General features: G+C 41.2%; 1 protein-coding gene across 3 annotated transcripts; it reads left to right on the top strand.

Annotated features, from left to right (window-relative positions):
* The first annotated feature begins 3971 nt into the window (after nt 1–3971).
* LOC120822734 (chloride intracellular channel protein 4) lies at nt 3972–14763 on the top strand. 3 transcript variants are annotated; one of them, XM_040182618.2, is made up of 7 exons: nt 3972–4539; nt 4640–7332; nt 10554–10663; nt 11202–11327; nt 11414–11520; nt 12323–12504; nt 12669–14763. In XM_040182618.2, exons 2-7 carry the CDS (start codon nt 4741–4743, stop codon nt 12828–12830), a joined length of 3279 nt encoding a protein of 1092 aa, XP_040038552.2. In that variant the 5' UTR covers nt 3972–4539; nt 4640–4740; the 3' UTR covers nt 12831–14763. The 3 variants fall into 3 exon arrangements, with proteins under 3 accessions (XP_040038552.2, XP_077960699.1, XP_040038563.1); XM_078104573.1 differs by having other exon boundaries at nt 3977–7332; XM_040182629.2 differs by lacking the exons at nt 3972–4539; nt 4640–7332 and adding an exon at nt 9934–10201.
* The last annotated feature ends 1926 nt before the right edge of the window (nt 14764–16689 follow it).

Below are 16689 nucleotides of genomic sequence, written 5' to 3'. Positions count from 1 at the left end.
TTTTCTTCAGAGAATTTTCTTTTTTTGGATTTATTCATGGTTTGCTTACCCTGTAAGCTCAAGAAGCCACCTGTGCTCTGCCGTCAGTCATCAGCCGCAGAGTAACCTAGCAACCGGATAGACGGCGAAGAACGAGACAACATTTCTGCTTAATCTAACATGTTTCAGACTCGCCCGATTTATATTTATACCTGTATTTTGATATTTTAAATTTCAGGGGATTTTGATATTAGATTATTAAAGTTGGTTTGCGAGGTTGTGGAGTTCTTCAAATGAAAAAGGTTTTACTAGGCTATTAAAGACATTTTCGGGAAGGCGGGATGTTTAAAAAAAAATAATCATACCGCCATTCTGACCATAGGAGGAAAAAAAGTGTCGGAATGACGGGACGTTTGATAGAAAATTAAGTGTTGTCATTCTGATAATTTGAGGCCCACGTCAGACTGGTGGGATGTCGGAATGGCGGCATGTAACCCACTGACTCCACACCTTAGCTAGCTCTGTCTTATTATCAGGCTAACCAATGGCAGCTTTGCAGACTTATCTTAGCCAAATTAATAACCTAAACACGAAACAAAAATAAAAGCAATATCATAGTTGTAAAAGATCTTACCGCAATGTGTTTTTTTTAGATTAGACGTTGAAGTCTTGTAAGCAGATATCACCGTGTTGGTCAAGTTTGCACTTCATCTGGACGCTGTCTCCTTTTCTCCTTTTGTAAATGAAAAATTCCTCCAGGTACGGCCACGGGCAGTCGTCCCCCATCTTTTGTTTATTATTTTCCCTGGACACTTCTGTCCACTTCTGTCATTTTGGCTTCTTTCTCAAATTCTCAGTCCACTCTTTACACCGCTGTGTATTTTACCTCCAGAAACATTTGCCTGCTGCAGCAGCGAGTTGGCCTTTGCTTATATTACGTCTTGGTGCGGGCGCGATCTGACAGCCAATAAGGATTTGCATTGAAAAAAAAAAGAATCTGACAGTTTAAATATTATTTCAAATTGTGGGCATACTCAATAGCGACTTTTGAGTTTAAAAGTAGCAAAGTAGATTACATGGTGTAAATTGTACTCAAGTTTGAGTAAAATTACACACTTGAAGAAAATACTCATAAAAGTACCTCAAAAATCTACTTAATTACAGTAACGTAAGTATTTGTTATTCGTTACGTCCACCCCTGGTAAACAGGTACTGAATATAAACGTTTCATCCAACGTATCCAAATGAAAACATTATACAATGACATGTAATGTAACGTAAATATATTTTGTTTCCTAAACTTGAAATTCTCACATATATTTTGTAAAATTTGAAACAATTCAAATATGCACAATTAATTGTTTTCTTTAACCCTATGGGGACTCTTTTTTGGCCTCTGCTCTGAAAATGGCACACCCATGATAAAAAGTGTAATAACTCTGGAACTACTTCCAGATTTGTACAATTTATTTTTCTGGTGATAAAGGGGAACCCCTGTGAGTGCATGTATAACAATCAGTTTATATGTTACTGTTGAAAACAATATATGTTAATATTACACACAAATAAAGTTTGAAGATTCACCTCAAAAAATGTCAGCCCTATACATCCCATAAAACATGGAGATACCAGGCTAAAACCACATCTACGTGCAGGCATGTGCACAGACATTTTGGGGGGCAGGTGCTCAAACCAAAACAAAAGGGCACCCATCGCCAAAATTATTCATGAAATTAAAAATGTTACTAAATATAAATATAGGATAAATAAGAAGTTAAAAGCTGCCTTTCAGCAGAAAATAGTTGTAGCCACAATACGTTGTGTATCAGATTTATTTCTGTAGCCTAGAGAAAATAGTCCTGTGTGGCCATGTGTGGCTGTTGCTATGCAACAGACAAACAGCATTGGAAACATCACGTTTGTTAGCCTATCACCAGAAGTTGGTTTGCAAGGAAAGAAAGATTGACATTCATTTGTGCGTCGTCTGAAAACATCCCAGGTTTCCTGGGTTCCTCCTAGGGTTCACGTATTATTATTATTTTGTAGATTCATGCCTCTGGTGCTCCTGGCTTAACTTCACTTCCTGCCTTGTCCTGTCATCCCCTGTGTTTGTTTGCCGTGTCATGTGTCTCTTGTGTCTTGTCGCGTCATTGTTGAATGTACTGAGTGTTGGTATGCTCATGGTTCCCTCGGTGTCTTGTCCCTGGTCCCCGCCTGCGTTTTTGCCCGCTGGCATTTTTTTTGATTTTTGATTTGACAATTAAACTCTTTTTGTTTTTTCAGACTCTGCGTCTGGGTCCTCCCTACATCACAATCCTGATAGAATGACGCGACCACAAAAGGACTCAGCAGAGTTGAAAAAACTTTAGCACTTTTTTTTGTTTTTGTTTTGTTCCAAAATTTCTGTGTTTGGAGTATTTTTAAGTGGTTTGGTGCTTATTGTACCCAGGACTCTAATACGGTGGCCCTGAAGTGCAAAACACAACGGCAAATAGGAAAACACAACGAAATTACCTTGTTACGGAAAGGGTAGGGCCTTATAACAGAGGACAGACCCTTCTGATTGGACAGACTGTCTTTTAACCCCCTTAATCCGAAGCCTTTCACCGGTGACGGAAAGTGACATGGAGGATTCAAATTAGTGACTCCTTAACTATTTGCACAATCGGATTCTGAAAGCTGAGAAATGCCGCTTTCTAGATATTATGTCAATCAATAAATCAGTGGCGGGACTGAGAGCCTGTGATGAGGGGTGAAGTGAGCGCAGCAGGAGAGCCGCAGCAGAAAGTCACGGAGAGATGACGGTGTTTTAGGGTGTGTCCTCTGCTATAAGTGTGTGTGTTTTCCTATTTGCCGTTGTGTTTTGCACTTCAGGGCCACCGTACTCCAATGCTTCCAAACAAATCCAAGCATTCATATCTGTGTTCATGATGAGAGCTCAGTCTGACCCGGCTCTGGCTCATATGTTGCCCATATGGGTACCCATGCGTCCACATAAATGTTTTTATAATATCATCCCAGTAGTTGCTGCCAGGTGGACATCTGTCAACAACAAGAGCATGAAAATAGCATCATTGGTAAAGGGGTAATGAGTTTTGTATTTGCATTTGACACAACTAAGGACACTATGTTATGTTGTATTCATATCCTCCTCATTTCTATGACGTATTTTCCATTTGAAATGTTCTAAAAGCTGCATATTACAGTGACAGCCCGTGAAGCCATTATAATTAGTAAACCAATAGAACACACACATATATATATATATATATATATAAATTGGCTGTTTATTTATTTATAACTGCAAATCACAAATGATTAACTTGAAACATTCATAAAATTTGCATTGATGTACAGGAATGATAAACACTATTACACACTTAAACATTGTACTTTTAAATTAAAAAAGCCCGAACGGTTTAAAAAAATTATATGAAGCTTCATATTAAAAACTCATCAAAACATGAACACTAGAGCTGTTACAACAACAAAAAACTATGACAACAGTCAACGTCTTCGCTAGGGAAAACGGCAGTTATACTGTGAACATACATTTGAGGAAATTGCACTTTCTTGTTTCTTGTTCTCCTGAGTTTGTACCCTATGGTTGAATGCACTTATTGTACGTCGCTTTGGATAAAAGCGTCAGCTAAATGACATGTAATGTAATGTAATGTAATACAGTAAAAATGTTTGAAATATCAGGCATCTGGAAAAATTGGCAAAAATAAATAAATGAATATACAAATATATATTCCAATCATAGAAATTGTGCTCTTCCTATGTGCCTATATGCTAAAAATATAATAAGAAAAATGACATTACTCTGGGTTGAGTGACTGCATTGCAGAATGTCTATTTATGTGTGTGTGTGTGTGTGTGTGTGTGTGTGTGTAGAGTAAGGAACTTCCATTGAAGTGGTGCTGGTCCCTGGGTGGCAGAGGAGTTTAAGCGCCAGGTCATGTGGGGATCAGCCTCCATTTAATCCTCTGGAGAGAGAGAGAGCTAGAGCGAGAGAGAGAGTTGGTATTTATTGATGTCTAACTGGGCTTAAGGTACACTACTAATTTGAGCACCACAGCCACAAGTAAAGAGGAAAAAGAGTGAACCTGTAAATATACAGTCTTTGGATCGGTGTAGGTAAAATATCAATGTCTGGATTTTCTGCCCTCTGCCTGGAATTCTGGAACTTCTGGGAAATCCACAGGTCTTTTACATCTCGGGAACTATTGTTCAAACCTGGACATCAGGAAATTTGCCTCTTTGGAAATTTGTGACAATCTATTCTCACCTCTTGCATCTTGGCTCCGAACAACAGAATCACAGTGAGGTCTTTTAAAACGATTTTTCTGGAATATTGGGTTTATTTCATGATCTTTGGTAACTTCACCCACTCGGAATCATTGTGGGACCTAATCTGAAACTGGATCCCTTTTGCCTCCAAAGTCTGTCTTTGACTGATTTTGGAATACTGGGCACAAACCTTCAACTTCTTGTAGAATTTTGAATCTTGTAGAATTGCACACTAATCTGTGACACTTGGGCCTCAATTATTCTGAAGTAAGTTTTCCATTATTTCCTCAAAGTCTCTCAATGGCTCAGTCAGGATCCTGCCCTAACCCAGACTTCTCATACGGCACTATTGTCTACGCCCCTCTAGGTATTTGTTCAGACCTGGATACCCAGAGAGGAAGAGAGGATGAGGATGGAGACGAGGATGATGAGGTGGAAATAGCCGAGGAAGTAGGGGAGGAGGTTCTGATGATGACCGAATCAGAAGTGGGGCAATCTAAAGTAGACAGCAGAGAACCAAGTGAAAGGGGGGAAGTCAAGATTATCCAAGGGGGGCTGTTAATAAATGAAGTGATAAAAGAGGAGGAGGAAGGAGGAAATGGGGAGGCAGGAGTGGAAGTGGAGGATGAAGAGCACAACATTATAGAAGAAGAGACAAGAGAAACCGAAGCTGAGGAAAAGGGCATAAAGACCATGCTTGAACATCCCTGTCACTTTTCTGGATTGATTAAGGTTGAGAAACTTCAAGAGCAGGTATTAAGCAGCAACAAGGAAGAGGAAGGAGACAAGGAAGATGAAGAAAACAAATCAAAAGCAGGAATAACAAGTTTGGAAACACAGGTAAGGGAAGATAAGACCCCTGACAGAGACAACTGGTTAGAAGACCAGCAGATAGAGTCCACCTCTTACAATGAAGAGCAAGTTCAGCATTCAGGTTGTCTTGGAGAAGAACCAGGAGAGGGTCCGCAGTGTTCAGATAACTTGGACAATGCGGATGTTGTTACTTTACCCCCCAATGGGGATGTAACAAAAAGCTTTGAGTACTCAACAATATATTTGACCTCCGTTACCACAGGGATAAAAGAGCAAGTGAACTGTCAGGAGGATCCATGCCAAACCTCAACTGTTAAAAACAGTAGCATATCCTTTAATATGATTCCTGTAATTGAACTGGTGGCCAATCAGACTGACCAATTAATTAGTGAGAAGAATGATGACATGGAAAGCACTGCTGAAAAGGGCAACGCAGAATCCAGTAAAACGGAAGTTGACAACATTAATAATCTGATCCATAGGCAGCAGGAGGATTTCATAGAAGCAAAGGTTGATGATCAGGCAACATACAAGTCTGTGGAAAATACAATGACCTCTCCCGATGATGATGTAGAGCTGGTGGGTGAAGTAAATCAGAAGGTAGAGACACCAGATTTTGACCTTGAAGAACAGGAATGTATAGAAGGAGAGATTGGGGAAACAAGGACGGTAGAGATCAACAAGGAGGAGCAAGATGAGAAGGAAGTGCAAAATGGTGGGATTAATATTCTAACAGTGATGGATGGAAGTGGACAAAGTACAGAACAGGATTGGAAGAAGGGTGCTAAAGATATTACAGAGTCAATGGGGGAGGAAGAACTCAGAGGAAGAATTGATCTAAAAATGCAGAATGATAAGATTGCTAAAGTTGAAAACCAGGCTGATGAGGATTCCCCAGAACAGGTATCGCGGAGTGTGGAGGAGGTACCATTGGGCCAGCAGCGAGATGTAGAACTGGAGCAGGTGGAGAAAGCCTTTGAAAAGGAGGAAGGGAGTGAGGATCTACCTGATAACCCTGGAGGAGAGGTCACATCAGACCAGAATGAGTCCACAACAGAGCAAGCAGTTGGTTTGCAAGAACATCCTTTACAGCTGCACAAAGAAGGAAGAACCAATTGGGAAGAAACATGGGGCAGAGATGAACGCCTTGTAGAAGACGAGAAGGGAGGAGAAGCAGAAGAAGAAGCAAAAGAGTTAGAGATGGAAGAGCCTGTGACTGTTTTAGATGACGAGACTGAAGAGATGGAGGCCAGTCCATGGACGGAAGATAAAGATCAAAAGCCTGCGTCTCTAACACCTCCTTCTGGACACACTGTAGTAGAGACAATGGATCCAGATCATCAAGAAGAGCAGCTTGAACTTGCTCCAGAGAAAGATGAGAAAATTACCGATGGAAAAGAAGAGCAACAAAAGAGTGACAAACAGAGACAGGAAAAGGTAAAGAAGGATGAGAAGCAGAAATATGAAGAGTTAGAAAAGGTAGAAAATCAGAGCGATGATGAGGAAAATGAAGCGATGGGGGAGAAACACAGAGATGAAGAGGGAGAGGTAGAGAAAGAAGATGGGAAACAAAGTGATGAACAACAACAGATAGAGAAGGACGAAAAACTAAAAGATGAAAAAGAAGAGGTGGAGAGGGATGAAAAACACAGGGATGAAGAAGAACATGGGGAAAAAGAGGAGAGCCCAAACAGTGGCAACAGAGAAGTAGAATTAGATATAAATGGAAGATTTAAAGGACCGGAACAAGCAATGGAGAATGGGATCTTGTGTCAGGAGCCACAGCCTCTCAGGATGGAAGAATTAGGGACGGTAAGAGTGCTGCCGCCCAGAAGGAAGGATAACGACTGGAGCAAAAAAGTGCAACCAGAGGAAGAGAGAGCCCCAGAAGTGAAACTCTGGAGGAATGAACTGAGGCCTGTGAAAAAAGATGTCTGGGAATCTGAGAGGGGAAGAGTAGAGGGAGAGAAAAGTCCTCCAAGGAAGGAGGAATGGATAAAGGAGCTGAAGTCAGTGATCAAACACGATACTCGGCCCAAGAAGAGGGACGAAAAGGCAAAGGAAAAGAGAGTGGTGCTGTTGGAGGATGGCCACTCGTACATCCCCCAGCGGGAGGAGATGATCAAAGAGAAGATGGAGGAGGTGAAACTGATGTCCCACAGGAGAATGGAGAGGCCTTTGGCACCTGTGCGTGGCAACAGAAACACACCTCGGGACCAGGACTACGAGATCTCCCTGTATGTCAAGGTAATGAACCATGTGAGCTGACATATACTATATTCAAAAGAGGGGTTCTTGTTGTCTAAGATTTAATAGTCCTAGCAACCTGTAATGACATAATGAAGCTAAAGGTTATATGTATTGACTGAAAACCCAAATCTACATGCCTACAAGCACAATACGCAATATAATGAACGTTTAGCCAAACCTCCACCAACGTTAGCTTGCAGACTCAACGGAAAAGTTCCACGGAAAAAATGCACTAGTACTAAGTAAAGTAGTGTTTGGCTGCTGTATATCTGCGTCTTGTCAGGAACTGTTTCATATTCACTGTTTCAGAGCTATTTATTTTCCTCCCTTATCTAACTCAGTCAGGGATCCATCCGACATGGTAGTCTATGTTGCTCTATGCATGAAATCCTTAAGGGTGTGGACATAATGATAGCAACATACATATTCAATTACAAGCCATGGCCTTGCTAGAGCCGTGACCTTTGTGAAGCTTTGATTTGTTATTTTATACAGATAACTATTGCACCTTCTATATGTGGGTTCTTCGTCTTGAATGAACATGAGTGTACTTATTAGGTAAAGACCTGCACACATGTACACATGCAGAGAGGTCTGGTTCTCTGATCCAGCAGCACATTCCTAACTGAAGTGAAAATAAAAGAGGCCACCTGAGAGGTTTAACACCATGAAGAAATTCACTAATATCTTCAGACGTACACACAAAACAAGCTTGTTCTCTGTGGGAGCTCACATTCAAACAAAGGAGACTCTGTTGGCAGCACAAGCTGAGGTAGGAAAATAATGGAAAGGCTCAAGCTTCCTTCTGCACCTGAAGGACTTCATTTAGACTGGCTTTACCCCCCTGTCTGGGACAATGAGTCGGCCAGTTAATTCAGGTCTGTGCAGGATTTCATTCCGTAGTTCTTTCTCCATTGCAAAACACACGATGAATGATTAAGAGGTTGACTTGTCATGATGCACCGTAAAGCAGTTGTCCGGTATGACACTCTCTCTTGGTGCTTTTAGGCCACTAATGAGTGACCAACAGAGCTGTGCCGCTGCTGCCTGTTGCACGCAGGGTTAATCTCTGCATTCTCACCCTGTAAGCTGATTAGCCTGCTGTTTGGTGCAGGGAGCTCTGGGCACAGCGGTGCTGGAAAGAACACATACTCCTTCTAGAAGTAAATACTGCATGCACACTTTGCATGCACACCAAAACTCGACTGACAGACAAGGCCAATTCTCACGGGATTAAGATCATCGAGAACCTTTACAGTGATCACGAATGAGAAGAGGTCCCAAGGTAGAATTAGTCCTGTGAGAACAGGGTTTTGATGTTGATCCTGTCAATCAGACCGAGGGAAGGATAGCCCTATTATAGCCAAACAGAGATATTTTGTATCAGTACAATTTAACTCCATGGCTAAAAAGAAACGATTAGTTACTTTACAGAAAGGAAGGAAGCGCCCCAGCAACTAGAAACGTGCACACAGAGATCAGATCTCCACCAGTTATGTTGGTAATGAGCACTGTTATAGCCTTATATAAATTGAAAAACATTCAGCCCAACATTTTTGGACGTGTTTTTACTCGCGTAACAAAAGTGCCCCTATTTAAATTTCTGTGAACATTTGCTCTGGCTGTCGGCTTGCCAGCGGAACCTTTATCAATGCTGGAGGCCTATTTTATGACAATACGCCGGTGAACGTGGGCTTGATGCTCAATCGAAAGCCACAAAATAACTGCGTAGCTGATGGCTAAACCCTCTATTTTCCCAGAGACATACAGACTGTAGTTTGTCCCACTCTGTTTCTGGATGTGACGCAGAAGCTGCGAGTTGATGATGTACTCAGCTGTTTTATACCTAGCTGCTTGACCTTGAGTCAGCAGGCTTTATACAACAGGTAATAAAACATTTTTTAAGAGTTTAAGTCACCGCATGAGCCATAGCTGACCATCCAAATCATTGTGCAGATCCACCAGAAACAGAGGAACAGCATTTACTGCCACCGCACATACATGTGCGGTGGCAGTAAATGCTGTTAACTCTTAACTCTTTGGTGACATGTAAAGAATCCACGTTGGAACAAAAGAGGCTTTTCAGCTGTTGTGGGTGGCTGTGAGACTTTGTGTTTGGTTGAGATTCCACTCCCACCCACTCCTCTGGAAAATGAAGGAACATTTGCATTGTTCTGTGCCGCCCAACTTCACGCGAACACCGGCCTTGTGTCAGATTGGGACCGAATGTAAACTAAGGCAGAGTGTCAAATGACAAGTCCGAAGCTCAGTGGGGGACTGTATACAACAGGAACCGTCACAAGCACGTTAACCACATAAGCGTATGAGTATTTGGTTCAGAAACGTTGGCGGTTCTCAGAAGCCAACATTGTTTATGCTGACAGTGTAAAGGAAACCCTCGCACCACTACTACAACCCTAAGAATAACATCAATCTATGGCCAGCTTCTTGCTCCTACAAGGCTTTTTATATAAATTTTTCAACTTTGGGAACATATTTTCCCCCACAATTGTATCAATACCCACACATATTTTCACATGAGAGTGAGATCAACAATAGTTCTGACAAAGAGGGGTTGGGTTTGGAGGAAAGACTGGCATTCCGGAGAAAGCAGAAGAGAAATAACCCGTGCTGTCAGGAGTGGGCAGATGTACAGACAGGCAGGTCTGGTCTGTGGTCGCTATCATGCTTGTGTTAAAGGAGAATTCAATTAACTAAACATGGATTATATTCTTGTTGGGGAGGTTTTTTTGTTACCTATGTAAGAAGCGGTCAACAGAGCAGTGTGAGCTTTCCCACCACCATGTCCTGGTGTGACATGGCAGTTAAGAAATTGGGCTTCCCTACCATTGAGCTATTTGTAAAGGTAAGTGACATTGTAATTATCTTCACAAGTCCCTGTCAGCACGTTTTAACCGATAACTATTACAGTTTCCAATAATGGTAACATATGGTCAATGAGTGCAGGTTTAACCACGGACACAAGGTGAGTCCTTGGATTTGACAGGCCAGGTCATAACAATGTTTGACGTCACGGAATGTCACAGTGATGTCATACACCTCCAGCATTTCTCTCAGTGGAGCTTCTGTCTTTGTTTGACTATCAACAGGCCGCTATAACCTGGTCATAGGTCAGTTAAAATGTGAGCACTGACACTGTATTATGTGATCTACAGTATTCTCTAATTTCTTCACTGTGTGTATGTGTATATGTGTAGGCGGGAAGTGACGGAGAGAGCATTGGCAACTGTCCATTCTCTCAGAGGCTCTTTATGATCCTGTGGCTTAAAGGAGTCATCTTCAACGTCACCACGGTCGACCTCAAACGGTAACAGACTTCACACACACATCATTCTATATTGGGAGCATTGGCCATAGTTTTTTTCTCTGGTATGGATTTACAAAGCTAAATCTTTCATTCCCTGTTGAAGGAAAGATGGCCTCTAATTGAAATGAGCATTGGAATTGTGTGAATAAATACGTCAATAGAAATTGTTCCCCCAAATAACCCCAATTATCTTAGATTTCAATTATTGGTCATTTTGGATGCTGATAAAAAACTTCCCAGTAAATAATAGTAATTTCTTTTGATAATTATTAGATGTTTGAGTAATTTCCACTGTAGATAGCAGAAAATCATAACTTTCTTTACGGAGCCAAGCCACAGAGATCAGCAACTCCCCTTTCACGGCACGAAAAGGGGACGCAAACTAATTACAAATAGTCGGGCGTGTACACTCACGCGAGTAAAGCTTTACAAAAATTTGCTTTTGGTGTGAACGTACCATAATATCTTGGTAAACACTACGATCTTCATCCTCATTACAGACTTTCTCAGTGTCTACATGAATGTTTTGTGTTGCCAGGAAGCCGGCTGACCTGCAGGACCTCGCCCCTGGAACAAACCCTCCTTTTGTGACCTTCAATGGCGAAGTCAAAGTCGACGTCAACAAGATCGAGGAGTTCCTGGAGGAGAAACTGACCCCACCCCGGTACAGAACATACATTTACACACATTGACTTACGCACATTATACAGGCATATTCAGTGGACTTCTCTATCACATCTTTAACATCAGCTACCCCAGACTGGCTCCCAAACATCCTGAAGCCAACACAGCGGGAATTGACGTGTTTGCCAAGTTCTCAGCATACATCAAAAATCCGAGGAAAGACACCAACGACGGTAAGAGAAAGACCGCGTGACGACCGGCTTCAAGTAATTTTACCAACCAAACTCTAGGATGTAACAAACGAGTGAAAGCAGAGCAAATAAATTCCCGTGCCACTTTACAATGCCACCGTGGAGGGATAAGTGTTGATGTCGATGGACCTTTGTTGTGGTCATTAATCCTTACATTTTTTACATTTATCACTTTATACAAGCAATATAGTTTGTAAATGAGACTGATTTGGTCCAGAAATGGCGCAAAACGTCTTCCAGTTGGATTTGATCATGGTCTGATTATGTTTTTGCCACAAATTGAGCAAGAGTTTGATTTAACCAACCCCATCAAAACGGTTCCAGTTCAGCAATTTGGATTCGCACTTAAGTGCCAATACTGCGTTCAGACACTTCCAAACAAACCGTACGTAAGTCGGTAAACGCTCCAGATTTCAACTCACCAAACTAATCTAGTGGGTACTAGAGAGTGGCTGCTGAAAATAGTGGCGCATGAAGACTGGCAGATGTATGTCTCAGAATGTGGTGGAGACCAAAAATCGAGCAAGACACTTTCAAACTGTGATGTTTTTCTGTGTCTGTTGGATGCCGATGTAGACTGTATGTAAACAAGATCACCATATAAACTTTATAATGTCAATATTGAGTTTACAGCTGCTCCCATTTGACCAAAAGCATGCAGCTCTGCGGTAATGTGCTTGAGATCTCTCTAAAGGTCAGGTGACGGTTCCATCAGTAACTCAGGGAGATATATTATATTATCGTATCTGTGAGTCTAGTGCTCAGTCTCCATTTCTATCTGCAGCCTTAGAGAAGACCTTGCTGAAGTCTCTCCGGCGTCTTGATGACTTCCTGAGAACTCTCCTGCCGGAGGAGATTGATGCTGATGCTTCAGGGGACCTGCCTGAGTCTTCCAGGAGCTTTCTGGACGGGTCTGAGCTCACCCTGGCTGACTGCAACCTGCTGCCTAAGCTACACATCCTGAAGGTTCACTGATTTTCATACTGTAGGGAAAGGGTGCTCTGAAATGTTATAATTTGGTCCAAATCTGAGAGATAATACATTCTGGGAATATTAGGATTGCTTAGATCACTACAACAATGTTCCCAAAACCTGTCAACTTATTCCTGGTTACATTTTTCCTTTTGCAGGTGGTAGCCAAGAAGTACAGAGGTTTTGAAATTCCAGCGGAGATGACAGGGCTGTTGAGGTATTTAAACTGCGCCTCTCAGAGGGAAGAGTTCACCAGCACCTGCCCCGCGGAGAGGGAGATCCACTTTGCCTATCTGGATGTTGCGAAACAAATCAAATAGGCGCAAGAGTTGGAAATGAAAAATGGTGGTAAACCATGAAAAAATATATCATGTGCGTCTGTATGTAGTACAACAAGAAGACGTAGAGTAAGAAGCATGACAAGTGAGATGAAATGGAAGAAGAAGTAGGAAATGGAGATTACTTGTGTAATTAGAGCTCCGGGTTGTAGACTAGGCTATGACATAATAATATATCTATTAACTCGTAACTTCTAACTGTAGGTTCCTCATCCTGATTACCTGTGTTACCTGTGTGGAGTGTGTTCTTGTCTTCAGTTTGTGTGTGTGTGTGTGTGTGTGTGTGCTCTCACAGGTTGGGTTGCACTGTCATCTACTTAATCTTTGTACCATCCTTATGTTGACCAACATAATCATTTAACAACAAGTAAAGAGAGAGCTTGTATAGTAATTATTAGTTTCACCTTTCAGAAGATGGCCGGTCCACTTTCATTACAAAAACAAAATAAACAGCACAATAAACAAAGTTTAGCTTATCTAACGGGGTTTACTTGACCTCTTGTTTAATATTTTGTATCAGATCCTTCAATATATACATGTTGAAATTAAAAGAACATTACATACACTGACACAACAACTAATAGTTTATGTAGTATATGTTAATTAGTGAGCTTTAGATATGCAGCTAAAGTTAAGCTTTAAATTTACGTTGAAGGCATTTCTTACACATCTCTTGCTTGGAAAGAAAGAAAATAAGAACATCTCCCCAAATCTCTAGGTCCTGTTTCATTCTGAGCTTTGGAGTTAAAGATGAAGTCTCATTACCATGACATATTGACCTGTGTGTGGGATTTGACAAACACAATGTCAATGCAGAAGATTTTTCAAAGCCACTAAAGTTTTCCATCCAGTGTTTTGCTGGTTCATGGCCGAGGCAGCGAAATGATTAACCTGACACATACACTAGGCCAAACATGTGTGGGCTTGGACTGGACTCACACAGCTTTATAAGACAGCAAATATTTGTCTCTTCTAAATCTACAGCAAGTATTCCTTTAGAGTCCAGTTCGTCATCATAGTTTAGTCCATCAATCGTTTTTGTGTTCCAAATAGAGCGGCTGACGTAAGGTCTGATTGACTGCTTGTTTCATCTCAGATCTTAGGAAGTGAATCTTCCTACGATGTTATCATCACTGATATCATGCACAAATTCCACATCAGAGTACTGCAGGACCAGAGAGAGCTGCATCAGAACCAGTCCTCATATAACCTCATGACATTGTGTCTCACTTCGGCCTACAAATACAGTGATACTCTCTGACGGTCAAAGATGGATCTGAGGTCAAATCAAGGCACACAGGTCAATTGTACATTGTGCAAGCAGTTCATTGTACTGAATGTGTACTCTATGCCAATGCAATGACACCATGTCCTCAGGTTGTGATCATTGACGATATCCTGCCTTTGGTATCTAATGATAATAACAGAGTGTGAGCAGGACTTTGTGAGCGAAGTGTGTGTGCGAAGATGACTTTGTGATGGACTCGTTCTGAGAATGCCGTTATAATCCTGTAGTCACGTACCCAGAGCATCAATGTTTATGTCCCCCGAGAATCACATTTATCCGTTGAATATAGTGCCTCATGTCATGGTAATTAGCCATTTCTAAAAACAAAACTGATTTGAGTGTGACACAATAAAATGGTGTTTTTTAGTTTAAATCAATTTGGCATTTTATTAAAGGCTTTTGGGGACACAGTTCTAGTTCCCCCGAATACAGCTATATTTCTTTAAAATCATTAGTTTGACTGGTGTGCAGAAGTGGTTTGGTGTGTTTTCTTTCATCAAAACCACAACTTTGATAGACATCTTGGTGGGAGATTGTCGGCACCAGGCCAGTTGAGACCCCAGCCTGCTGTGCTCTGGCCTTATATCCTCTCTGGGGAGAATCTTTAATAAAACTGATTTTTATCAACAATGTCTCTTGTTGTCGCTTATTATCATGTTGTTGGAATACTGGTGTCTTTGTGTTAATGTAGAGTTACTGGATCTTTCTATTCTATTCCATAACAACCTGCATAATATGAAAAGCCTTGAAAGTAGCATGTACATGCCGCACTGACTCAGTGTCATCACAGACTGAACCAAAGCACTTTACATTGGAGCTCCTCCCAGTGGTGACCAGTCTTTATCACAGATTTGCCTCGGGTTCCTGATGTGGTTCATGCAGGCTCACTTTCACTTTCAACGGAACCCTTGAATAGAACTAAGCCATCATCCACGTCAGTGACAAAGTCTAAGCGTGAGCTTTGAGAAAGGTACACACACTGGGCTATCACTTAGATGTGTTTTTAGCCTAGTATCTCCGTGTTTTATAGGACTTATAGGTTTGTTGTTTCCCATCATCCTCACAGAAAAAGAAATGTCCTGATAGACAAAGTAGTTACAGGTTACGGGTTGTTGCAACCTGAGGCCTGAAGCTTTGAAAAGCAGTGAATGCAACAACAGACTATTAAGAAGGTATAAGATGGATGAAATATCAATGATTATTTCAGCGGCACTACACACTCCATATATGTAGGACCAACGCCCCGACACTCTGCTTGCGTGGCGAAAAAACTCAGCATGAAACTGTTGTAAGTTGTTGTAAGTTGGCCATTCTTGGTCTAGTTAGCTCCAAATGTCTCATGTATCATTACTTCCTGACCACGAAGACATTAATGTAACAACTTGGAATTATAGTAAGAGCACCTCCTACAGCAACAGGAAGTCATAGTTTGTACACTTTCACATACTCCTTTTAGCAGGTTAATAAGATCCATCTCCAATTTGTTCAGGCACGCCTTAAGACATTGATACATTAAAGGGCGGCAACGTGGAGGCTCTGCAAATGTCGATCCTTTGCCATAAACAAATGAATTGATGATGATCGGTATTATTCCAAATTCAATTTAATTCAATTCATTTTATTTTGTATAGCCCAAAATCGCAAATTACAAATTTGCCTCAGAGGGCTTTACAGTCTGTACACATACAACATCCTCTGTCCCATGTATGATGAGACTTGGAGCCTGAAGATATTTACAAACAAATATGTAATCACAGTCATCCTCCTACTGGTAACAGGAAGTTAATGTGTACACTTTGGCTTGTTTATTTTAATAGGTTAATCAAAGCAACATTAAATTTAGTTTTTTTGGCCATTTTCAAGTGCTGTATTTTCTCGCAGGGCTTTTTCCAGGCCAAGGTCCCCCAAACTGATGGCGAGATGGAGCAGTTTTTCCTCCACAACTGTACACCCCTCGACTGGCAAACCGGCGTTTTCGGAGATCTCCCTCCATGAATTGGAGGCCATCCGCGCCTCCTTATCCTTATAGTCAAGCCAATGCCAGGTTGTATAAGTGGTCATATTTACGGATTTCTTCCGACGCAAGGGGCTCTCGCGTCTGCGTGTCCTTGCGTCTCTGAAAACGCAGAAGCATGAACTAGGCTTAACACCAATGACAAAACCCCCGCTAATTACTTATTGAATAAAATATATACAAATAATAAAAATACATTAAGCTCGGCATTTTGTGGATTCATTAAGTTTAGAAGTTGGTTAATAGATTAAAAGAAGTTTTTGGTAGGAAACGAGAAATACATTTCAGAATATTTGTACTACCTAAATTTCACCTTTTCTGTAGAATAACCCTTATACTATGAGCCACATTTATGACTATATAAATTAGGTGCACCGTAAAGTAATGCTGTTCCTGATTGTTGTATATTTACACATTATTCTATTTAGTAACACAAACAAGCATTCATTTACGCTTTTTGACCAACTGTGGAGGAGGAAACAGGACACTGTTTGAATATGGTGTATATGTTTCTCAAAGGACAGCAGAGAACTTTTTCA

Source organism: Gasterosteus aculeatus, chromosome 1 (genome assembly GCF_964276395.1).
Source record: "Gasterosteus aculeatus chromosome 1, fGasAcu3.hap1.1, whole genome shotgun sequence".
NCBI classification, from domain to species: Eukaryota; Metazoa; Chordata; class Actinopteri; order Perciformes; family Gasterosteidae; genus Gasterosteus; species Gasterosteus aculeatus.
The sequence above is the reverse complement of the archived record's forward strand: the minus strand, read 5'-3'. Positions and strand labels throughout refer to the sequence as shown.